This window comes from Macaca fascicularis, chromosome 10 (assembly GCF_037993035.2).
Source record: "Macaca fascicularis isolate 582-1 chromosome 10, T2T-MFA8v1.1".
Lineage (NCBI taxonomy): Eukaryota > Metazoa > Chordata > Mammalia > Primates > Cercopithecidae > Macaca > Macaca fascicularis.
In genome coordinates this window covers 32,547,898-32,573,220 of record NC_088384.1, presented here as the reverse complement: position 1 = coordinate 32,573,220, position 25,323 = coordinate 32,547,898, and the positions used below count along the sequence as shown (strand labels likewise).

Below are 25,323 nucleotides of genomic sequence, written 5' to 3'. Positions count from 1 at the left end.
ATATGCTACTTACAAGAAACGTGCCTGAAAGTACACAAAATCTTATAATTAAATATATTGTCAGACAAATAATAACAAGTAAAGCAGGAGAAGCCACAGCCCCGGGGGCTAGCGGGCCTCCCAGCCTCATGGCCCCAGGGGTGTTAAAAGGTCTTGCTGGGCAGTAAAGGCTTAGCCACCCCCGCTCCTAACCTGAGCTCCACAGTCCTGTTTCCAGCCAGCAGGGCACCCTGAGAGGATACACCTTTCAAGTCACAGACCCTGAAGTTAGCAGAGGATGGCCTGGCCAGGTGAGAGCTGGCAGCCCTGGATGGCACCCTCACCCCAAGGACACATCAATGTGGGCCACAATGTGCAAGATCATCTACTCCCCTGGCCCTCCGTCTGTCCCTGGGCAAGGTGTGAAGTGGCCCCTGTCGTAGGTGCTGTGCGGAGTGCTGCCCACACAAAACCAGGCCGAGGAGCCAGGTTCCAGGCACTCACGGTCCAGGGCCAGCTGACCACGGGTGGCCACCCTGCTGCACGACAGGTGCCCTACGGGAGGGTTAGGAGCCACAGAGGCCTGAGCTGGCCCCAGGCAGCATGAGGATGTTGGCAGGAGCCCAGGAGCCCACTGCCAGCCAAAGGGTCTTGGCAGAGCTCCTAGTGGACAGGATCCTTGGCCTGGCACCTAGGCCTCAAGGATTCATGTTTGGTCAAGGCTGGGCTGCCTGTGTGGAGGGCTCCAGAACCTTGCCCCATCCAGCCCACACACCCCTTACTGGAGGTGCACCCTCCTCGGCTCCCACCCCAGTAAGCCCCACACTGGGGGTCCCTGGGGGCTCTGCCCAGTGGAAGCCTCGTCCAGCCCAGAGCACAGCCAGTATCCCCTTGCCCCACAGGAGGTTAGAGCCCACCCTGCTCCTCCACGCTCCATCAGGAGCCAACAAACACCCGCTGCCTAATTATCTGGAGAATTCTGTCTCCACCAAGGGCTCATCTTGGTCCCTCAGCTAATTCAATCCAGCAGCCACAGCGAGCTGAGTCCCCAGAGGACACTAATGAGGAAGTGGCCGGTAGCTGGCATGCTCCCACCCTGGGGGTGCACCCTGAGCCAGGCCTGGGCCCAGCATTGCCATACACTTGCCTCCCAGGCCCATCTGCCTGCCTGACCCTGCCCAGTACCTGGTGCCTAGCCCTCCATTCCCATGGGCTAGCATCCAGACCTAAGCCCCAGGCCTCCCACACTCCCCCAGGGCCCTGAATCTGCTGCACGCACAAGGCTGACCACTGCCTGTGAGCCCAGAGTGTTGGCCTTGACAGGGCAGGAGGAAGTACAAGAGCACATGCTCAAGGTGCACGAGCCAGGAGCACAGACTCAGTGCATGCAATGGGGACCCCCGGGGGTGCACACAATAGGCACGCATGCTGGAAACACACAATAAGAGCCCCCAGGCTGGTCAGGGCTCAGGCAGAGTCCACTGAGCAGTAGAGGGTTGCTGGGATGTGAGCCCCTCCCAGGAGCCAGGGCCCGGCTGGAGGGTCTGCACGCCCCTGCAGCGGAGGAAGACGGGTGGGCACATGCCCATGCGTTCTCTCGCCCTCAGCACTTGTAAAACATGATCAACCAGGCAGGCGAGCGGCCTCTGCCCGAGCAGAATTTATTCTGCTGTGAAAAGACACGTGTGGGTCCTGAGGCTCTTGCCGGCTCGTTCTCAGCAGCCTTGGATCAGCCTCAGTCAGCAGGAGAGCAGCTGGACAGGCTCCCATTGGAGCCATCCCAGGGACTGCCCAGCCCTTCACGTTACAAACTAAGCTGGGGGCAGCAGCTGGCCCATGGCACAGGAGCAGTGCCTGGTAAGACCACAGAGAAGCCCAGCCAGGCAGGGCCAGTGGGATCCAGCGCTCCCCAGGGGATGAGGAGTCCAAGAGGCGGCAGAGGATCCTCCTCAGCCTGGGATGCTCCCATTGGAATTCCCCCAGCTGAGGCCAGAGCTCCGTGTCCGGGGGCCGGAGTGGAACCCTTGTCAGAGCCGACGGGCCTTGGCCTCCTGTTCTACTGGCACCTGGCAAACTGGCCCAAGGGCTGGCTGCTGCTTCTGTAAAGGATGTGTTATTGGCGGCCAGCCACACCTATGTGTTCACGCATTGTCCATGGCTGCTTTCCCGCGACAACAGCAGAGCTGAGTTGTTATGACACACTGTGTGGCCCACAAAGCTGGAATTATTTAGTATCACACCATTCACATCAACAGTTTGCCAACCTGGTTTGTGAGCAAGCCGAGTGTGGGTGCTGCCACCTTCACCCTCACAATGGCCCCAGCAGTTCACTCAGACCCCCACCTAATGAAAAGGAAACCAAGGGTCAGAGAAGACCACGGTCCTGCTGAAGTCACATAGCCAGGTGAAAAGAGCCTAGCAACCTCAGTGCAGGCTCAGCTCTGCGGAGACCTGGGCAAGCTCAGCATCTCATGGAGGCCTAGGGTGAGGGGTTCTAGGCAAGAAAGAGACTCAGAAATACCGAAATACTCTGCAGGTCAAAATAAAAACATCATTTTTGTAAAGAGGCTGTCAGGACGCTCACAGTCAAACATGCATAAAATAGGACAACTTAACACAAATAAGTTGGGAGGGGTGGCTCACACAGCCTCCTGAGTAGCTGGGATTACACACACACACACACACACACAAAGAGAACAGAATGGTTGTAAAGAGAGGGGAACAGCAGAGGAAATGACACAGTCCGACTTGGGAGGAAAGGACTCGGGTGGCACTTCAGAGGAGATAAATCCAGTGCAGGTAGTTTTGAGCAGGACAGTGGTTTAACTGAGGTAGGGGTTCTCTGGGGACAGGGCCTCTCCATGCCAGTCCACCCACCCTGGAACCCTGCAGAGGCTGGGCCAAGGCCCCTCCCTGCACCTTGTATCAGGGACTCTGGCCAGGTCACACCAAGGTGGTTTATGACCCATTAACATCAAGCTGCCTCCCTCGGTGGACAGGACCTGGAAAGAGATGACTGGGGCAGATCCATGTCAATGTACTTCCCAGGACATCAGGATTCCAGCCTCTGCTAAAGGGATCTTCACAGTTAAGAACAAAGAAATATTAAAGATGAGAACACTTGGTCCAGGAAACAAGAGAGGAAAGGGAGTGCAGTTCCTCCTTGCAAACAGGATGCCCTGGACCACCCTCCACGGCCTCAGGCCTGGTTGCTCCTGCAGACCCATGGCCAAGATTGTGAAGGAAAACTAGGCTGTGGAGGCATTTTCTGTCCTTGTTATCATCATTGTAAACATACTTATCATCACCATCACCATCCTATCATCATCACCATCCTCATTACCATCCTCACCACTATCACCACCATCATCATCATCACCATCATCACCATCACCATTACCATCCTCATCACCATCACCATCATCACTATCATCACCACTATCATCATCACCATCCTCATCACCATCATCACCATCCTCATCACCATGATCACCATCACTATCATCATCACCATCCTCATCACCATAATCACCATCCTCAACACCATCATCACCATCACTATCATCATCACTATCATCATCACCATCCTCAACACCATCATCACCATCACTATCACCATCACTATCATCATCACCATCCTCAACACTATCATCACCATTACCATCATCACCATCACTATCATCATCACTATCATCATCACCATCCTCAACACCATCATCACCATCACTATCACCATCACTATCATCACCATCCTCAACACCATCATCACCATCACTATCACCACCACCATCATCACCATCCTCAACACCATCATCACCATCACTATCACCATCACTATCATCATCACCATCCTCATCACCATCACCACCCTCACCATCCTCACCACCATCATCACATCACAAGCATCACCATCCTCACCACCATCATCACATCACTAGCATCACCATCCTCATCACCATCATCACTATCACCATCACTATCATCATCACCATCCTCATCAACATCACCATCATCCTCATCACCACCATTACCATCACTATCATCATCACCATCGTCACCATCATCCTTATCCTCATCACCATCACTATAACCATCATCATCATCCTCATCCTCAGCCTTCCCATCATCATCCTCATCATCACCATCAGCATCCTCATCACTATCATCACCATCACCATCCTCATCCTTGTCACCTCATCACCATCATCATCCCAATCACCATCATCAGCATCCTCATCACCATCATCACCATCATCCTTATCCTCATCACTATCATCACCATCATCAGCATCACCAACCTCATCCTCATCACCATCATCACCATCACCATCCTCATCACCATCCTCATCCTTGTCACCATCATCACCCTCTTCATCCTCATCACCATCAGCATCATCACTATCATCACCATCCTCATCCTTGTCACCATCACCACCATCAGCATCCTCATCACCTACATCACCCTCCTTATCCTTGTCACCATCACCATCATCCTCATCCTCATCACTATCCTCATCCTCATCACCAGCATCACCATCAGCATCCACATCCTTGTCACCATCATCATCTTCATCATCATCACTGTCATCACCACTATCATCACACCAGTTCTGTGTAAGGCCCTTAGATAGAGGGCAGCCTGGGGCTGATCTCACACAAGGATAGGAAGCCCCAGGTGATCAGTGGGTCAGTACTGGGTGGATAGCAGATATCCCTGGGCAGATGCCCTGGCTCAAGGATGGGGAGGGGAAGAGGACAAGGGACAGGGAGTAAGGAATAAGGGTCCCTTGCCTCCCTGGGACAGCCCAAGGTGCAGCCTTTCCTCATTCCTGGAGGTTTCAGGACATCCCTGTACTGCATCCTCCCGTAGTACAGTGAGGGGGTGACTGTCAACCCCACTCCTCAGATGAGGCACTGACTGAGGCAAGTGTCTTGCTGGCCATCTTGCGAGGCCAGGAGACAGGGCACACAATCTGGGCTCCAAGATCCCTGCCCACCCCCATCCTCATCACCACTATCCTTATCACCATGATCATCCCCAGGTGACCAGAGCAGACCCTGAGCCCCAGGGATGACACAGCAGGGAGGGGCAGCCACTCTGGGCTCCCTAGTTCCCCATAGCACCTCAACCTCAGGCCAGGAGGCTGCCTTCCCAGGGATGGCTGAGGGTGGGCCCTGGAGTCTTGCAGCCCTGGGCTCAGATGCAGCCTCTGCACCCCCTCACAGAGTGGGCAGAGAAACAGCCAGCCCCCTCCAAATCTGTCCCCACACCAGTGATGTGAGGACAATGAGAGCACCCACCACCCCCACAGGACCCCAAAGAAACCCCACCCAGCCCCCCACCCAGCATCCTGCCTCCCCAGAGGCCTGCCTATCTGACCTGGGTCAGCCTCATCTCAGGTGAGGAGCCCATGGAGGCAAGGTACAGCTCACAGTGTCCCAGAGCCACAAGGACCCCTCTGCTCCAGTGGTCTTGCAAGGCCACTCTGGCCTGACCTGGCAGTAGGCCTGCTTTATCGAGGAGATATGGCAGGCAGGAGCCTGGCTGCATCTGGGCTGGAGGAGGGGGCAGCAGCCAGGCTGTGCTACAAACCCACCTGGAGCCACTTCCTTGCTGCTTCTGCCCATCTCAGCCTCAGCAGAGAAACGAGGCTCGAGGACAGGCCTGAGGCCTGGTACAGCCTGACTCATCTCATGAGAGACCCAGCCTGTGCTCAGAGTCGAGTTGCTGTGGCTTCTCATGCAACACTGATGGTCCCCCTCCCCTGCTCACCCACCATGTATTAGACACAGGGATCTGCATGACAGACATGTGTTCCTCCCCTCCAGAAACCCACTGAAATGAGGGTGATGCAGAGTGAGGAGTGGGGAGCACAGTGGCAGGCTGCTCCCCTGGAGAAACACCCAGAGAAAGGGATCCAGGGGCACCCAGGACCGATGGGCAGAAGAAAAGCTCCATCTCAACAGAGCAGTCAACCAGCTTCCCTCATAAAAGTGACCAGAAAACCAGTGACCACCAGGCATCTGGAAAACACATCAATGCAGAAAAAGAGGGAGAACGATGCTGGAGGAAGCTGACAGTATGGGAAAAAGATAAAAATTAGGAGAAACATCTCATTTGTGTCTTCCTAGGCATAGACGGGGATTTAAAACAAGAACAGGGTGCTATGAGCAAGGAGGCATCAGACAAAAAGAAAGAGTGCCTGGAAATTAAAAATAGAATCACTAAAATTAAAAAAAAAAATCAATACAAGTGTTAGAAAACAAGGTCAAAGAAATCTTCCAGAAAGAAAAACAAAGGAGAAAGAAACATGAATGAGATTTGGGAGACAAATATAGGGGGGTTGAACATCTAAGGGGAGTTCCAGAAGAGAAAACAAAAAACTGAGAAAAGCTAGCAAAGAAATAATACCAGAAAACTTTCCAAAGCTGAGTACCCAGTCCTCCACTGGGCATTCACAGTGCACTTTCAGGCCCCCAGCAGTCAAGAGAGGCCTGAAGCTCCAGGAGGAGAAGCTGGTCACACAGATGCAACATGAAGCCACGTGCAGCAGTGCACGCCGGTAATCCCAGCACTTTGGGAGACTGAGGTGGGAGGACTGCTTGAGGCCAGGAGTTTGAGACCAGCCTGCGCAACACAGTGAGACCCTGTCTCTACAAAAAACTACAAAATTAGCCGGGTGTGGTGATGCATGCCTGTAATCCCAGCTACTTGGGAGGCTGAGGTGGAAGGATTGCTTGAGCCCAGAAGTTTGAGGCTGCAGTGAGCCAGGATCATGCCACTGCACTCCAGCCTGGGTGACAGAGTGAGACTCTTTCCCCAAAAAAAACAAAAAACAAAAAAAAAAGAAAACACACACACACACAAAAGAAGATGCACTGTGGTATTGGCTGTCTTCACAGCACACTAGATGCCAGGAAACAACAACACTGCAACAGCTTCATAGCTCTGAGGGGAAACTAATTTCAACATGGAATTCTGGACCGAGACAATCCAGCTTGAACATACTGGTAAATACAGGAAGACTTCCGGAATGATTCTTCACTATATCTTCTTTACAGAGTTAGTCAGGCTTGTGCTTCAGCCAAAATGAAGTGCAAACCCAGAAAGAGGAAAACGTGGGACCCAGGAAGCATTAACTGAAATCTCAACAGGCGGTGAAGGGAAGTTATGGGGCAGCAGGACAAGTGCTTGGGGTGAATCTTTACCCATGGGAAAAATGAGACCCCGATAGAAGTCCTGATGTGGGGAAGAGTAAGCCCATGAGGGTGGTGAACGCAGAAAAAACATCAACTGTAAGCCCCAAGAAAAACAAAAGGCCATGGAAGAGAAGGAAGGTCATCCACCCCATGGCAGGATTGCGAACAACATTTATGTGACCTGGGTTGGGAAACACTGGCTGTGAATTTAACTGATGGCAGCGAGACAGCTGTGCCGGGGAGTGTGCTGGAGGAGACAGAACTGGATAGAAGCTGAAGAAATGTGGTGGCAACCACCGGCAAAGCCAGGGAACAGAGGCAACAGTGGCTGCCTCCCAGGACGACGCGGGGCAGGGGCAGCTTGAGCCCATTCTCCAGACCAGCCTCTGAGGCCAGCTGCAGGTGTTAACTCTGTGCAATATGTTGTTGACCGAATGTTATTGTTTTTAAAAACAACTGCGTATTTGGCACTAAAATCTCAGAAAACAGAGATAAATAAAAAGAAAAAAAGAAAGTGTATCTTCCAGAAGGTGGAGACAAATGTGGGTTAGAAGCAGGTGTCTCCAAGGTGCAGGAGGAGAGAGGAACGGTGAGAGCCCAAGAACACCTGGACACACAGCCCGGGGCAGCTGGCAGCTGGCCAGGGAGGATCCACATGCCGCTTTTCGGTCCCCTGCTCAGCCGAGTGGCTGAGGATGCATCTGGGTCTCCCAGGACACTATGGGCTCTCGGCCCCAGAGACTCCGCAATCCACACACCCAAAGGGGCAGCTTCTGGCCTAAAAGCCCAACTCTGTGCTTGGGCCTTCCCTGCAGGCCAGGCAGCTGCTCCCCTGGCCCAGCCTCAGAGTTCCTGCCTGCCCACCCAGCCCAGCCCTCACACTGTGATGAAGCCCCATCCCTGGATTCCCCTTACCCCTGCCTGCTCCTGTCCCCTCCTTGTCCCAGATCTGAGCCCCCCACTCCAGGCTGGGGCCCCTCAGGAGCAGAGGGTAGGGGTGTGCGGTCAACACCCGGCAGGGGTCACTTAGCACTGGGGTGGGTGCGCAGCCCCCGATCCTCCTTCCTGACCTTGGCTGAGTGCACACGGGCTTCTCTCAGCTGCTATGAGAGCCCCCAATGCGTCTCCGCAACCAAACCGATGCACGCACACAGCGGTGACGTGAATAAGTAATTGCTCTTTTATTAACAAGTGATAAATTATTCCTATATGATTGTGTGTGATAACTCTTCCGTATTTGAAATCAATTTGGGATGGAAACTGTTGTCGGCTTCTCACCCACGATGGGGGGAGGCCCAGGTGCCGCTGCCTCTTGGAAAACGAGGTCAGTGTATTTCAGCTACTTCCTGAGGCTGATGCGCCGCCCCACTGCGCAGGGCCAGGGGAAGGGGGTCAGCTGCCCTCCGGGAGGCCGGGCAGTCCAGCCTTATTTCCTCAGCATCTCTGTCTGGGACCCACCCCACAGAGCCCAGGGCACAGAGGGGTCCCCCAAAGCCACACTGGGCATCACCACAGGGTCATCAGGGGTCGGGGGGCCATGCACAGGCCATACTGCACTTTTCCCCCCATGTAAGCCCCAAAGACTGGGCAGCCTGACCTTTCATCCCACAGAGGACACCCCAGCAGCCAGCTGGTCTCCTGGCCTGCCCGGGTCACCCCACGGGTGGCTTCTCAAACCTGCAAAGGCGTAAGCCATTCTCCTAAAACTGTCCTGATGATTTTACAACAGCCCTGCCCCCATCCCCTTTCCTTCCTCCCCCAGCCTCACAGAGTAGGGTCCGGGGACTCAGCCTGTTCAGGGCAGCCCCTGAGCCAGGCCTCAGCACCTCTTCTGTTAATGCATATTTAAAACCTTGCAACCCACTGGGAAGCCAGCCAGCCAGCCAGTGCCTCCCTCCCAGGCCAGGCGTGCAGGAAGCCATGCCCCATCCCGCTCGCTCCTCCACTGGCTGCTTCTCCAACCCCCATCATGGCTGCAGCAGGCCTGGAGGCCCAGTCACCCCCAGGCCCAGTCACATGACCCTACTCAGGCACCACCTGTGGCTCCTGCCTGGGTTTCTCATCTGAGAAATGGGAGGGCTGGGTCTGGGTGAGGCACTTCTGTGGGCCCACTCCCAGGGTCTCCTTCACACCCCTCCACCTTCCACCCACTGCCAGGGTGCCCATTCCACTCCACACCTCACTGGTCCACTTAGCAGGCCTCTGTGTGGCTTGTTTCTGTTGGTTGAGGCACCCTGAGCTTCAGGCTCCACAGGGGCTGGTGACCCGCATACAGGAGGTGCTCCATAAATGTTTGTCATGTGAATGCACTAAATGCTCATCACTAAGGGCAAGTGGCAGGCTTTGTGCAGCTATGGAAACAGCATTCCCCAGGATGTTCAGCCCTGGGAGAGAGCCTTGGCCCACAGCCCATGAGGCAATGGATGCTCCTGGGGTGGGGGCATGGCTTCAGTACCCCAATGCCAAGGGCGCGGTCTCTAAGTAGCAACACGGATAGCTTTACTTCGGTTACAACTCAATGTCTGTGTCTCCCCCAGAATCACATGTTGAAGCCCTAATCCCCAGTGTGATGGTATTTGGAGGCAGGGCCTTTCGGAGGTGATTAGGGTTAGATAAGGTCACGAGGCTAGGGCCCTCACCATGGCATTAGTGGCCTGGAAGAGAAAGAGACCCCAGAGAGCACATGCCCTCCTCTCTCTCCACCCTTCCATCCCCCACCACGTGAGGGCACAGTGAGGAAGTGACTATCTGCAAGCCAGGAAGGGAACTCCCACCAGAACCAGCCCATGCTGGCACCCTGATCTCAGATTTCCAGCCTCCAGAACTGTCAGGAAATGCGCTTCTGTTGTTTAGTGCACCTTGTCTATCGTATTTTGTCATGGCAGCCTGATCAGACTACTACAACTTCCTTCTTAAAACTTTGGTGTATTTTTCCACAATTTTCTACAATGAACATGATCTTGTAAAATAAAATCAAGGGTGTTTTTCTTTTTCTCTTTTTCTTTTCTTTTTTTATTTTTTTGAGACGGAGTCTCACTCTTCTTGCCCAAGCTGGAGTGCAATGGCACAATCTCGGCTCACTGCAACCTCTGCCTCCTGGGTTCAAGTGATTCTCCTGCCTCAGCCTCCAGAGTAGTTGGGACTGCAGGTGTGCACCATCGTGCCCAGCTAATTTTTGCATTTTCAGTAGAGACGGGGTTTCACCGTGTTAGCCAGGATGGTCTCGATCTCCTGACCTCGTGATCCGCCCTTCTCGGCCTCCCAAAGTGCTGGGATTACAGGTGTGAGCCACCACGCCCGGCTAAGGGTGTTTTTCGTTTGCTCTGTTTGGTCTCATGCTGACACTGGGCCAGGTGGAAGGGTGGGTGAGTCTGTCTTGCAGGTGGCAGGAGCCCCCTCCATGAGCTCCCACACCCCAGGGTCCCTGCCCATTGTGATTGGCCCTGCAGGGCAGTCCTGGAAACAGGTCAGGGCTCGGGGCCCTGGCTCTGCCTGGGGAGGTCTCAGGCAGGCCCCCCAACCTCTCAGAACTGGTTCCCTCAGTTGGAAATGGAGATAATAAGGCCCACCTCATGGCGGGGGGTGGAGGTGGCACATAGCTCATGGTGGGTGCACAGGAAATGCCTGATCCACCCACCAAGAATAGGGCAGCCTGCACCTGGCCTCTCCCTGGAGGACCTTCTCACATCACCCCCGGGGGGACCACCATCCCCATCCCGCAGAGGAGAAAGCCCTTGGCTCCAAGGCCAAGTTGCAGCTAGGAAGTGCTCTGCTGGCATCCTACCTGGCTCTGACCCCAGGCCTGAAGCCAGCACCGCCTGGGGCTCTGTTGCTCCAAGGCCATCGCCCCTACTGGCTTTTGCTCAAGGAGCTCCCCCTCCAGAATGCCCTGCTCTATTCCCAGACACACTCCCTCTGGGGGGCTCTTCTCCCCCAGCCCCAACCCTGCCACCCCTTCCCAATCCCTTCCTCATCTACCTTGCCAAGGTGTCCATCCTCAGACCCAATGGGGCCACCATGGGAGCCCAGCTGGGAGTAATAGCCCATAAGCTCCTGTCCATGGGGTACTCAGGCTTGGCTGAGCATAAGTGACAGGCTGGGTGGGTCTCGACCTCACCCTGGGCCTGGGGTAGCCCCATGCAAGTGAGGATGATGAACACGGTGGACACCCCCAGGCAGAAAGTGAGCCACAGGGGGCTGTGCAGGACTGCAGCCCTTCCCTCCCCTCAATTCACTGGAGAGTAACCCGTTACTCCCCCGGCTCCCAGGGCCCTCATCACCTCGAGACCCGGAGGCAGTGATGGACACTGTCCTGCAACATCAAGCTCCCTGTGATCTGGGGGCCAGGGGATCCTGAGTACCCTGCCTCCTGGAGCGCTCTGCCTGCAGGGGACAGTAGCGGCACCTTCAGGTGGGGTGGTTGGGGTGGCTTCCTGGAGGAAGTGATACCTCAGCCAGCGGGGGTGGGGGTGGTCCTGACATATGCCAAGGCTGGGGGTCAAATGTGCACTGTCTCTCAGCCAGGAGGGAGGCACTGGATCACTGTGGCCTCAGGTGTCCAAGTCACCTGCCCCTGGCATCCCTGGCTATGACAAAGGCCCTGGTGGGCAGCTCGGGGTTGCGGGCAGGCCATGGCATAGGGGAGGGCACAAAGGGAGGTTGGTGCCCCACCCATCACCCATCGTCCGCCTCAGGCCACCCCAGGGGACCGGCCTCCGCTCCGGCAGCGGGTGAAGAATGGAGTCCATTAGGGCCGCCATCTGTCTCAGCTGTGACGGGTCCTCGCAGTGACATCCGGGAGGTATGTAGATAGAATATCTTTATGGGGAGAGTTTTTCTTTTGCCAATTTTCAAATAGGAAGCTAGACACTTGTCACACCTGTCCCTGTGTCAGCCTCTGCCTGACATAAATTGGGGCCGAGGCAGGGAGATGAAAGACAGCCTGGACGCAGCTGGGTGTGCAGGGGCCACGTGTCAGGCTGAGGGAGCACCAGAGTCGCGGCAGCCTCCCGCTGGGGCCAAGGAGAGCTCGCCCCGTGGTCCACCTCTGCAGTCTCTGCCCCTCCCTCCACTCCCCTCTGGACCCACAAGTTCTTCACCTGCCCTCCCCCAAACCAGAACCCTCTAAGCATCTCACACGGGCAGTGGACTGTCCTGCAGCCACTGGGCTTCTGCTAGGGGACACTGGAGCCTCCTCAGTCTGCAGGCCAGCAGCTCCAGCTCCTCTTTCAGACCTGGGGCCAGTGTGGCCTCCATGAGTGCTCAATGTGGGGGGCTCAGAGTCCTCAACCCCCCCCACCGCCGGCACTCCTAGTGACCTTGTGGGCTTCAGCATGTCTCCCTGAAATCTGAGGGGCTTGGGGGTAGAGCATGTCAAGAATCTCAAGGTCCCTGCCGCCCAGCACGGGACTGTCTTGGAACTGATGCCAGGAAGAATTTGCTAAGAGAATGAAGGGAGAAGCAAGTGACCCCGGGGGGCCTCCCCTGTATCAGGGACTGGCCCAGGGCCCCCGGGAGTGTATCTTGGTGCCTGAAACTGCACCAAGGATGAGGAGGGGAGAACCCTCCCCAGGGGACACTTGGGGTTCACCTGGCAGGCCACACTCAAGTCCACAGTCCCCCATGGTCCCAGCAGGTGGGGCACGGGATGCACCCAGCTGAGGGTACTGTGGCAGTCCTGCTTCTGCATCACATGGCCCTAGGGGGCTCATCTGTAGCCCCGAAGGGAACCTCGAGAAGCCAATCCCTGCTAGGCTCATGGGCTACTACCTCATACAGCCCCACCCCTTGGGAGGCCCTAAGGAGCCCTGGGGTTGGGTAGGGCATGACTGGCCAGCTCCATGCTCCCTGACAAGGGGGCCTGGATGTCCAGGGAGAGCTGGGAGGGAAGCGGAGACTCAAGTGGAGAGTGTGTGGGAGGGAACTTGGTTGGGCTCCACAAAGGAGGGGGCACCAGGGCCAACTCCCAGGTTCCTGGTGGCATGTGTGGAGGCAGGTGGGGCCAGGAGCACCAGCACGGCACATCCGGCGTGACCTCTGGCCGGCTCCTCAGCCCTCCCTCAACAGCTGTGCTGGTAGCTGGCCAGGCCTGGGCGAGTGGGTTCCCCAAGTGGGTTGAATGGGCTTCTGGGATAGAGGCCATGCCTGGGGTCAGGTGGCCCACCCTCCCAATACCCAGTCCCACCCTGCCCTGCCATCACTGAGGACTTTGCCCAAGGACCAGGCAGGGACGAGGCATCCTCTCCAACTGCACTTCGAGGCCAGCACAAGTGAAGGGCGGGACAGAAGCCTCCACACAACAAAGGCAGAGGACCCCATGCTTCCCTCCGAGTCAGCGCAGAGGTCCTGCAGCAGAGCTCCCATTGGAACCCAAACCGCGCCGCTGGCTCCTCACTGAGATTCTCCACATGCACCCAGCCTCCCCTCTGGACTCCACAGCTGCTAGCCCTGCCTGGAGCCTGTGCACCCCACTCCTACCCCGTCATGGCCTCTCAGCCCCACCATCACTTGGGCTCCCCTGGCATGAACTAATGTGTCTCTCAGGATGTCTTATGAGGACCCTCACAGCAGAAGGACTGATGGGGAGGGGTGGCCCCAGAGAGCAGTTCCTTCTCTGTACCCACCAGGGTTCAGCAGAGGCTCCTGCTCCAGGCAGTACAGTGGAGCCCACATGCCCATCCCCACTGGCCACACGGGCCGGCCAGAGTCCAGCCTGCATCCCCCAGAGCAGGACAGGATAGGTAACAAAGGGCTGAAAATCTGGGAGGCCCCCAGGAGGTGAGGGCCCAGCCACCCCTTCCCACAAGGCCCCGAGGCCCCAATCACCAGTCTCGATTTCCACAGCTAGTTTAGCCCAGGCCACGAAGCGGTGTGCAAGTGCCTGGCCTGGACGAAGGGGGTCCCTGGAGCAGGTACACCAGGAGCCTGCAGCTTGCCCAAATCAAGCTTCCACGATGGTTGGGCCCTGTGGGCAGAGCTCACTCACCACCGCTCCAGTTTCACAATAGCCACATGTGGACAGGGAGGCTCAGAGGGTAGGGGCTCCCCGGGGGAAACAGAGCGACCCTTGTGCAGCCATCTGGGCCAACTGATCTGCACCTAACAGCCAGCCTTGAGGGCCACCAACCCTGGGGTCTCCCGGAGCTGACCCAGGGACAGATGGGCACCAGGCACTGCCCACGAAGGTGCAAATGATCCTCCTCACCGGCACCTGGGCCCTCCCTCCCTGCCAGTGTGGCTGTCCCACTCTTCATGGCTTTCTGCATCCTCAAGCTAGGCCTGGGCTCTTCAGGTGGAAAGGCGAAGGCAGACACAGGTGCCAGGCACTGGGATCTAGGGACAGGGGTTTCCCTGGTGAGGATGGAAAAGAAGGTTCCTACGTGAGACCCTCTCTAGCCCAGGCCCTGAGAATGAAGGGGCCAAAGCTTCATCTAGGGGCAGCCATGGGGGAGTTTAGGCAGGCAGCGCCTGGCTGGAAACATGTCTTAGGGAAGCAGTTGAATCCCTGGGTGGGGAACAAGATGATAGGCAGGGAGCTGGGGCCAGCTGTGGCCACAGGCCGGGGACGGAGGCCAGGTCTGAGGCTGGCCCTCAGTGAGGAGTGAAGGGGATGGACCAGAAGATGGGGTACAAGTTTGACACTGATTTTGCCTTTGGGGAGAGGGAAGAGGCTGGGACTCCGGGCTTGGACGTTGGGTATGGAGGATGTGACACTAGCAGATGGGCTGGATCTGGAGGTTCAAGGTGTGCAGTGGGGGGAGCTGTGTGTGCCGGAGAGATGCGGAACTGCCGGGGCACGAGGGAGCCTGAACCCCTGCTCCAGTGCACAGACCTGGCACACGGCAGGGAGGAGGCAGTCACCGTTCCCTGACCCGCCTGGGCCTGGGAGGCAGGGCAGAGCTGGTGACAGGCCAGGCTGGGGCCTTGGAATGACATCTGGCATGTAGCAGTGGAGGAGGGGGCGCGTAACTGGGGACTGTGGACTCCCAGCTGGAATCCACCTCCACCTTCCACATCCATGCACTGCCTTTCGGTCTTTACTGAGCACCTGTTGTGTGCAGGGGCTGCCCTAGGCCCTGGGACCACCAAGGACCAGCCCTCCACAACCCCAGCCCTGCACTCAGCCCCCGCCCACTTCCTCCAGAGCCCCACACCCCACACATCGAGGACTCCAGGCGTTTCCCCACTCTTGAGGGCCCTGAGCTGGGAACACCACCTCTGGCTACCAGCCGTGGACTGCAGATGAGGCCTACGGTGACCAGGAAGGGTGGAGCTGCCCAAGGTCACACAGCAAGCTGACACTGCACAAGCTGATCCCACGGCTGCCCAGCCTTGGGGAATGGGGGACTTCTGGCATGTCCCTGAGCTGGCCTCATCTGGGCCCTGGCAGAAGGCAAATGAAGGCAACATCTCAGCAAGGTTGTGACAGTCGGGGATCCAGGCAAGGAAGGGACAACCCAGGAAGGCTCCCAGGAGGAGGTGAGGGGCCTGGAGCCCACCCTGGCCTGAGCCCCTCTGCAGCACTCCAGCCTGCCTAGCCCTACCCCCTTCCTCGACAGGCCCCTCACCCAGCCTCAGCCTTGGCCTGACATTTCCCGTGACATTTGCTGCAAAGAAATAGAGTCATAAATCCAAAGGTTAAATTTGCACATCGCCTCAAATTGCTGGGAGAAGCAGTGGTCCCTCCACCCACTGGGCGCCCCGTGGGTGCGGGGTTTGTGTGGCAGGGTCCATCCATTCCGGGGCCCTTGCTGGAGGCCCACAGGTCTCCTTCTCTGGTCCTCTGAGGCACCTCAACCACTGTTTCCCAGAACAGGTTCCTAGGCACACCAGGCCCTGAGGTGCATCGCACAGGGGTGCCCCTCAGAGAAGGTGCCGCCCACCCCCCTTCAAAACAGGGCCCAAGACGCCCTGTGGGAAAGGAGCCCCATCAGCACCATTTAATCCAGCACATCCCACATTTGACCACAAAGCCCTTATGTGACACCCATCAACACTCCAAAGAACTTCAACTCCACGGACCGTGCCCTGTGACAGCCGGCTCAGAATGCCAGGGTGCCGACTGGAGAGCGGAGAAGCACCCGGGGGCCCAGGGCAGGCTGCTCTGAGTGAGGCTGGGTCAGCGCCCGACGCCCCACTTCCAGATCAGCCTGGCTTCATGTGCCAGCGCCCTGAATGGGGCTTACCGCCTGCCAGGCCTGTGTAGACCTACATGGGGACCCTGGCCTGTGCCCACTCAGCACCTCCTAAGGCCACTCTCGAGGTGTGCCAACAGCCCTGCCTTTCTTCACCTCCTGGGTCTGGCTGCCGTGGGCCGCCTCCATCAGACAGGACACAGCTGTGGGATGGTGCCAGCACCACTCCATGCCCCGCTGCCCCACAGAAGAGGCCCCACAGGCCATAGTGGGCAAGACCAGAGGCTGTGTGAAAGAGGCAGGGGAGAGGCAGCCCCAAGGCACCCACTGCACAAATGGCCGCCCAGAGAGCCGATGGCGGAAACAGACTCTACTCACTCACCATCACCCGCCCGACTGGCCCTCGGTTGTCAAAGGCCTCAGCGGGTTAGGAGGGGCGGGATCTGGCCCTGCTGCCGAGTTCCCTGAAATCAGCCCAAGCGTCAGGGGAGGGGCACGTGACCAGCCCCCGGACCTGGTGGGTGCCAGCTGAGGACATGGTGGGGTGGGTGTGCAGGCTGCATCTCCCGGCGCCCAGCTCCACGGCCGCAGGCAGTGCAGGAGGCCAGCGCAGGTTTGGATAAATAAATGATGGTGCATTCTCAGGAAGGGATTCCACACACACCAGAAAACCCATGATGCACAAGAATAGTTCCCGATGTGCAAAGTGTTTAAAATACAGCGATAAAAGAAGAAACGGCAGCACAGAACACCTGGTGTGGGGGGACCCAGCTGGGCCCCAGGGACAGTGCAGGGAGATTTGTGGGGTGGGGCAGCATGTCCGTCACTCTGATCGGGCTTCCCCGGACCACTCTGTGACCTCCTATCCTTTAAAGCATTCAATGCTAGAGATGCATGATGCCAAGGATCACACCCCTTGATTTGCCTGGCTCGGAAGAGAATCTGACAGGCCAGGAACAAATGAACGAATGAACAAATGAGAAGGTGAACGGCTGGTTGGGGCAAATGCAGTGTCTGGGATTTGGCTTTGAGGGTGCCTGTGACCTTGGCCTGGGTGCAGCCAGGCCGCAGAGCAGGGACACTGAGAGGTGCAGAGAGGGCATCTGCATAGGTGCAGGGGCAGCAGGCAGCCAGGCCAGCTCCTTCGGACCCCGAGGCCCAGGCCCTGGGTGGCTGCAGAGGGTCAGGTAGGCCAGCCTGGGGGTCAGAGGTCAGGCTCACCAGAATCGGGGCGGGACAGCATGAACCTCACTGATCAGACAGTAGCCAAGTATCAGGAGCCCTCACTAACCCTGTGCCAGGGCCGGGCGGGGCGCCTGGCTCACACACGCATTTGTTCGTTTCCAGGTCATCCTGCAACTCCCCGTGTGCTTCCTGCTCTTGACCCCTTTCCCAGGCGCACAGACCGAGGCTCCCGGTGAGAGGTTCCGGGCCACAGGCCCAGGATAGCAGGAGGGCTCCTCTGCCTCCTGCCCGTCCTGTCCTCACCAGCTGGACCCTCCTGGTGCTGCACCGGCTGCACAGGGCCGTCTGTGCCACAAAGCATGAATTCAAGGCTGGGGCAGGGACGAGGAGGGGGCTGTGCTGCGAGGCTGCACTGTCTCTGGGCGGAGGGAGGAGGAGGGCATTGTCCTACATGCCCTGGTCCTCACAGCCCGCCTGTCACTCACAGCAACAGCAAACAAACCCAGGCCCCTCCACAGGCTGTGGGCCAGTCCCCAGCCTCCCGGGACAGCAGGACCTTCCCCACCTTCCAAGGCCCCAGCCCCTGTGCGGGTGTCCTCCATAGACCCTCCACAAGCCCTCTGGCTTTCAGAGACCTGCTGGGCCAGGCCCTCCCTCAGCCTCTCCCCTGCTTCTCGCTCCAGGCAAACCTACATTTCTGCCAGTCCCAGTGGAAGGACCCCGACATAGGGAAACACAGCCCCCCAGGTGAGGAACAGGGGGAGGGCAGGGAGGGAGTGAAGGTACTGCAGGGGTGTCTCCCAAGCTGGGCAGCATCCCTGCCTTGTCCCCCTCCACCCACCTGTGACCTGAGTTGCCTGACTAGGGGCTTTTATTGTCCCTTCTGCAAATGGATGGGGTGAGGGCCCAGCCGGCACGCACAGGTCCCGGGAGGACTCTGCTGGGTGGGGGTATGGGGAGGTGTTCTGGGCATTCTGCAGGCAGAGGCACCGGAGTCAGAACTCCACGGGGAAAGCTGGGCCAATTCCGCCCAGCCTCAGCCTGGAAGTGCCCCGATAATCCCTGACGACTGGCCCCATGTTGCAGGTGAGGAAGACTGAGGCAGAGAGGTGACCTGTCACACCCAAGGTCACACCACCAGCAGGTGGCTGAGCCAGGACCCAAATCCAGGTCATGGTTCTGCCACGGCAGGCCCTGCACGTGCCACTCGGCCCAGTGGGGTCTAGGTGCGGATGGCCACCCATTCCCACCCCTGGCATGGGAGCTCACTTCCTCCTCACCTCAGTGGAGCAGAACAGGGAACAGAACCCCCTTTATAGATGAGAAGACTGAGGCTTAGAAAAAGAGACTGGCCGGCTCCACTGCTTCAGCTGCCCCTCTGCTAGTATGTTTCACCCTCACACAACCTACGAGATACCCTGCGGGTCCCCACTCTACAGACAAGTCACTGGTGTGGCCAGGGGAGCCCTTGCCACAGTGCCAGTGGGCCACCCTTGCCCATCATGCAGCATGGCATCCATCTGCTCAGCACCCTACACAACACCAGAGGTAGGGGAGCCCACCCTGGAACCCCTCACCAAGAAGGTCCTCACCATGGAGAAACTGAGGCACTGGAGGCAGGGCCTCTCTGCAGTCACTCTGGGTCACGTGCTCCAGTCAGCCAAGCTGCAGTGGCCACCAAGGGTGCCCACAGTCTGGCCTGTTGGTCAGTGTTGACCTCACGCCCTGAAATGGGTCGTCCCTGCCCAGGCAGGTTCCAGCCCATCATCGTCTTTCACTGCCTCAGCCCTGGTGGGTGGGAGCGGCTGGCAGACCCTGTCCCTCACATCCTGGGCTGGGGACATTCAATGAGCCCCCAACACACATTCCAGGGCCTCTGCTCCAGATTAGGCCACAGCCCATCTGGGCACACAAAGGGCACCCACACCCCGGAGGCAAAGAGACATATGCCTGTGTGCCCACAGGCACACATGATCACGCGCACAGACACACGTGCAGACGCATACCAAGTCACACACACGCGCGCACACACACACCTGAGGGGGAGACCCCCAGGACACAGAAGCAGGCAGGAAGAGGTGGGGCGGAGGATGTCTTGCCCCTGTCTGTGGGCCTGGCCTCCCCACTCAACACATGAGCATATGGGTGCAGGAGTGGGTCTTGCGAAAGGGGCCCCAGCATGTGCCACCCGTGGAGACCACAGCAGGCATGCCGCGTGCATGCATGTGTGGCCGTGGGCGTGCAGGCGGGGGCGAGGACACAGATATGCGCCCTCAGAGTCCGTGTGTGCACCCAGTGTTTGTGCATGTGCACACTGGGGCGGCGTTGGCATGCATGTGCACCAGAGGTGTGCAAGTGTGCAGTCCGTGTAGACACGTGCACGTGCAAGGAAACGTGTGTGCAGCCTGCGGCACCATGGACATCAGCAGGGCAGCCTGGGTGGGCACCTGGGGAGCACCCTCCAGGCAGGGCATGCCCAACTCACATGAAGCCCACCTTCCCTTGCCCCCACTGCGGGACCTCACACCCAACTGGGGGAAGGAGTCCCACGGGGGCTGCTAGGGAGGAATTGTTGATTGCCCCACCACCCCTGACTCCCCCAGCCAAGCCTCTCAATGTCCCTGGGGCTGCGAATGGCGGGCGTTGCTGCCTCCTCTCACCGCCTGCCCTGGAGGCAGTGCTGGGACAACCCTGTCCCCCACGCCCTCTACTGCTGCCAACGCCTCCATTCATCCCACTGCGGCCTGACCTCGGAGAAACGGGAGGTTCTGAGCCCAGTCCGTGAGGCGGGGGTGGAGGCGGCCCAACACCCCCACCCACCCTCGGTACCCACGTTTCTGCAAAACCCGCTCGTTAACCCCTTGGTGGCCGGGGCGCTCCGCGGCCGGACCCCGCCCTTCCAGCCCGCGGCCCCAGTCCCGGACCTGGCCCAGCATCGGGGACCCCCGGACCGCCACCCTCGGCCCTGCTGTCACCGTCAACTTTCCCGGGAAGCGGCAACTTTTCCTGCTGCCTCCGGCTCCGCCCTCCCAGGGCCGGGGCGCCAGCGGCCCCAGCCTCGCACGGCACTGCGGTGGCCTTCCCTGCCGCCCAGCTACGCTGCCCCCGCCTCGGCAGCCCCGGACGGGCCCTGCGGCTCCGGGGAGGGGGCGAGCCATCCCCCTCCACGCCCCGCCGCCGGCCGGGCTCGTGTGCCGCGCGGACACTCACCTCCAGCGGATGCCCTCTTCATCGTAGGGGTTGGGCGGGGCGCGTCGGGGACTGAAAGTCGCTTCGGGGCGGGCGCCCGTCTCCCCGCGGCCGGGTCCGCATCCAGGCGCCGCCGCTCCGGCCCGGCCCCGGCCCGGCCGCGGGACAAGGCTCGGCGCGCTCCGCTCCGCCGGGCTCGGGCTGGGCTCGGGCCGCGGGCGCGCGGGGCGCGCAGGGCGCGCAGGACTAGGGCGGCGGCGGCGCGGACTGGCGGGGCGCTCGCAGAGCGGGCCGCCGGGAGGATGAATGTTTTATGGGATCAGGTGGTTTGACGCGCGAGGAATCCGCCCGATTCCCCCGCCGGCCGGGGCGGGGCGGGGGCGGGCCGGGGCGGGGCCTCGCGGCGGGCGGGGCGCTCACCTGAGCTCTGGCGCTGGCCCGTACGGGGGCTGGGGAGCGCGGGCCGGGGTGGGGGCGTGGGCGGCGCGGCGGGCCGGGGCTAGCAGGCCGGGCCGCAGGAGGCGCTCAGGCCGCCGGGTGCACCGGCGCCGCGCGGCCCCAGACAAAGGCGGCGCATTCCTGAAGAGGCGGCGGCCCCTGCAGGCGGCCGAGGGGATGGCTGCCTGGGCCGGAGCGGGCCGGGGGCGCGGGCCGGAGGGTGTGGCGGCCTAGGCTGGCCCGGTCCCCAAGCGGGCAAAGGCTTTGTACCGAGGCCTGGGGATGGCCTCTGCCTGACCCAATCCCTTCCTGGCCTCACGAAACCCGTGAATCCCCAGCCCCTTGCACAGAAGCCCCTTGCTGGAGCACGATCGCCCCCATTTTTCAGTAAGAAATAGGCTCAAGGCTTAAGAGAGTTCTGGGGGCCCTTCTGGGCCTTTGTGGCCCTCTCTGCACATTCCAGAGTGGGGACCCAGGCCTGATGTTACCCGTAACCCTGCAGGGGTCCCCCCTCTTCCCTCCTGCAGAATGGGGGCCCCAAACCCAGAAGCGCTCTCCGAGGCCACCTGCTTAGTATCCCCCACTTTACCAAGCCAGCCCCCCACGGGTGGGGTGGGGCATGGGGCCAGAGAATCCAGTGACGCCCCTGCACACACCACACGGGTGCAGGTGTCCCTTCTCTGTCTTCTGCTCGAGGCACCCACTGGGCCTCACTGATGAGCTCCTAAGCGCCTCCCGGGGTCTTCAGACAACTGCCAGGCTGCCCCTGCACCTGGAGGAGTGCTGGGAGTCCTCCCCAGACCCACCCTGCATGAGAGGACCATGCAGATGAGGGTCTTGCAGGCCAGCCTAGTGTCAGTCTGTAGGACTCTGACTCAAGGACGGAGTGGGCCAGCCTGATGCCTTGATGGCCCCCCTCAGAGCCCAGGTCCACTGATAGGAAGCAGAGAGACCTGGTGACTGGGCAGCCCTGTGCTCTCTGCCCGCCCCTGGCCATGGAGGTGGCCCTGAGGAAGATGAGCAGGGCGCAGGGCTGGCGACCTGCCTGACTTGTCCAGAGGAAGTGAGGACCTCCCAGAGCCCCAGTGCTCCCATCTGAGCCCAGTGGCAGGCAGCTTTGCGGGGGGGAGCCATGCTGGGTGGGCCCTCTGCCTGGTGTGGAGGCTGCACTGCCCACATGCCTCTGGCTGCCGCTCTGTGCCCCTCATCACCTTGGCCTGCTTTAACCCTATCGTCCTTGTCCCAGCCTAGGCTTGCCAGGGCATTGTGGAGTGCATGCCATTCCCAGCCACACAGAAGGTGAGGTGGGGCCCAGATACCCCCAGCCACTCTGCCCCCTGGTCTCCTGAAGGGGTGGGTTGTGCACACACTGCCACCTCCCCAGGGGGTACTGGCTGCCGAGTGCCACCAGCTCAGCCCCTGAGGTGGATCAATGGGTCCTCCCAGAGCCACACCAAGACATCGTCACCCATTGCACAGATGGGGAACCTCAGGCGAAGCTCACAGAGCCAGTGGGAGGCTGAGGCCCGACCCCCACACAAGCATTCTTCCTCCAGGGTCCCTGCACACAGCAGCTGCCGGACCAGGAACTGAGCTCTCACCACAGGGATGGATCAGACCCTAGATGAGTCACGTGGCACTGGCCATCAGTCTGAGGACAACCCTGGGGTGGACCAGGCTCCAGTCTTGGGCTGCTCTGTGCTTGCAGAGAGGCTTTGAAAGGACACTTCCGTGCTTACTACGCAGGCGTCACTTCAGTTATCAGTGACCCAGAGTGGCCCACTACAGCTGAAGATTGTGACCCCGCCCCCTCCCATAGGTTTAAAGCCCCTCCTGCCCCTCCTGCAGCAGCTGAAGTGACCATTCTGGGGCATGGAATGGGCATGGGGGGAAATGGGGAGCTGGGGCTGCTCTGGAGGCTTCTGGCACCGGAACCCTCTCCAGCCACCAAGCCTGGCTGTTTTGGTTGCTCTAGGCTGGGGCCTGGGCCTCCACCTCCCCACAGGTCTGTGCAGTGGGAGCAGAGCCGAGGCCGCAGAGGGAGCACTGGGGGACGGACTGGTTTCCTGTGTCCGCCTCCTCGGCCAGCACCTTGGCCAGCGCCCTCCCCACTGGAAGCTGGGCCCACTCCTAGGTGCTGGCTGGGATGGTTAGGTGTCGGCCAACGCTGATAGGGAGTTATGCGGGTGCAGAGGCAGAGTTGAGCAGGGCTAGGCAGTCGGTCGGTCTGCTACCAGCAAGGCACAGCCCGCTTGTCAGGCTACGCACGTGGGAGGGTTTGGTAAGCCACATTTTTCAGGGTGTAGCCAGGTAGGAGGCAGTATGGGGAGTGGTGTACTCTCTGGGCAGGTGACCTCGGAGCCATCACCCCTCAGGACCCAACGGGCAAGAGAGGGAGAGCAGCTGAAGGCTGGTGAGGGGCTAGAGGGGAGGGCTTGACAGGGGCTGGAGCCCCTGGTCAAGGGGCACAGCCAGTCCTATGGGGTGACCTCGTGGGAGGAGCCACGGACCCTGTGGGCAGAGCCTGGCCATCTGCTGCCCAGAGTCTACACCAATCAGTTCCTAGGAAGCCCCAGCAGGGATGCTGGGAGGACAGGCCATCTGTGCCCAGCTGATCCGAGCTCCCAGGCTTTCTGGACACGTGGCCCTGGGGATCAGGAGTGAGCTGGAGACTGCAGACAGCTGTGCCCTCAGAGCCGTGCAGACCTGTCACACCTTGCCTGGACTGGGCCAACAGGGCCACACAGGCATCTGCCTGAATCACTCCCCACCCCACACCCACCCTGTAGGGCACATACTTTGCCAGCTTGCCCAGTCCACCACCCCCACTCCAGTGAGGCCAGGGGCTGCCTCACCTCCCACCCCATCGATGGAGGCCAATGGAGGGCTCGGCCTCCATCACCAGTGTGCCAGTCATGAGGGCCCTGCCCAGCTGTGTGACCTCGGCCCAGCCCCTTGGCCTCTCTGAGCTTGGCACAGCATGTGGAAGAGGCAGAGGCTAATGCCTTAGGGCCTGGTCAGCTGGTCACCGTTCCTCCTTTGTTCATCCCTCCTGTCCCCTGAGAGGATCATGCAGGGTTTTCACTCAAAACTCCAGGCCTGCCCATAGAAGCCAGCTTGAGGTGAGGGGACCCTTTGCGGTGGCCTGTCTTGGGTTGACAGGGACATGGTTCACCCTCCTTGGAAGGTCACTGCTTCCCAGGGCTTCGGGAGGCTCATCTCCCGCCTGGAGAGACAGGCGTGCCACGGCTTTGCTTGGCATGCCTGTGCAGTACTCATGGACATCCAGGCCCTCGATGCCTCCTGGGGAGGGATGGGGCAGCAAGGAAACTGTGTCTTTGCTCCACACATTCTGGGCCACTCCAGGCCAATGCAAGGAGAGACCAGGAAGGAAGCGCGAAGGTCATGCGGAAAGCGCATGCCTGCTGCCCAAGTGTGTCAGTGTGACCGACCCTTCCCTGCACTCTGAGTGGGCGGCTGGGGATGTGGTCCCGGTGCCAGGGAGCTGGGGGGCGCCAGCCTGCCATCTGCTCTCACCACGGAGGGCGGCTGCATGCCCAAGGCCTGAGAGGACTCTGTGCCAGGCCTGCTGAGTGAGTCATCCCATTCAGTCCTGCAGTGTAGACACTACTACCACCACCCATTTTCCAGACGGGAGAAGGAGGTCTGGGGACCTTAGGTGGACCCACATCTTGGCAGCCCCTCTCTGCCCTCTCTTTGTCCACAGACTCTGCCTCCTCCAGAAGCCTCTCACCATCCCCCATCCCCGGGGCTGCAGAGGGTGTCCTGGCCTTCCCCCATCAGCTCTGCACCCTGAGGACTCCCGTCCCTAGGAGTCCCTCTGCCCAACTTTGCTGCCTATTAAGCCATAATTAATCTGCTTCCTCATCTCTTATTCATCAAAGCCACATGCAGCAGCAAAGGGGGCTGGTACAAGGAAGGGACCGACAGCCAAACCCTGGCAGTGGCCCCAAGAGTCCCACTGGGCCTGCCCATCTCCGAATGCCTCTGACTTCTGTACTAGCAAGGGCCTCCTCCCACAGAATGGCATCCTGGATTGTGGTCAGGCCCCCCGACGGGCCATGCGCATCTCTCACCACCCGGAGGCTGCTGGTGACCGTCAATGGGACGTGTGCATTGCACAGTGACGGCCCTTACTTCTGCCTCCCCCAGCCCTGGACTGGATCCGTTGTGGCCC

The 25,323-nt window shown here is 59.5% G+C and overlaps 1 protein-coding gene across 2 annotated transcripts in view; it reads right to left on the bottom strand.

Moving 5' to 3' along the window:
• Positions 1-21,274, bottom strand: part of RTN4R (reticulon 4 receptor) — a 28,072-nt gene extending 6,798 nt beyond the window's left edge. The window contains exon 1 of one of the 2 annotated variants that reach the window (XM_074004379.1): positions 21,108-21,274. Coding sequence is in view for 1 of the 2 variants with exons in the window: in XM_005567936.3 (XP_005567993.2) it covers positions 20,709-20,730 (22 nt within the window). In the remaining variant the exon portion in view is untranslated. Of the gene's footprint in view, positions 1-20,708; positions 20,971-21,107 lie in introns of those variants that run through there. The other variant, XM_005567936.3, reaches the window with a different exon arrangement.
• Positions 21,275-25,323: the final 4,049 nt, after the last annotated feature.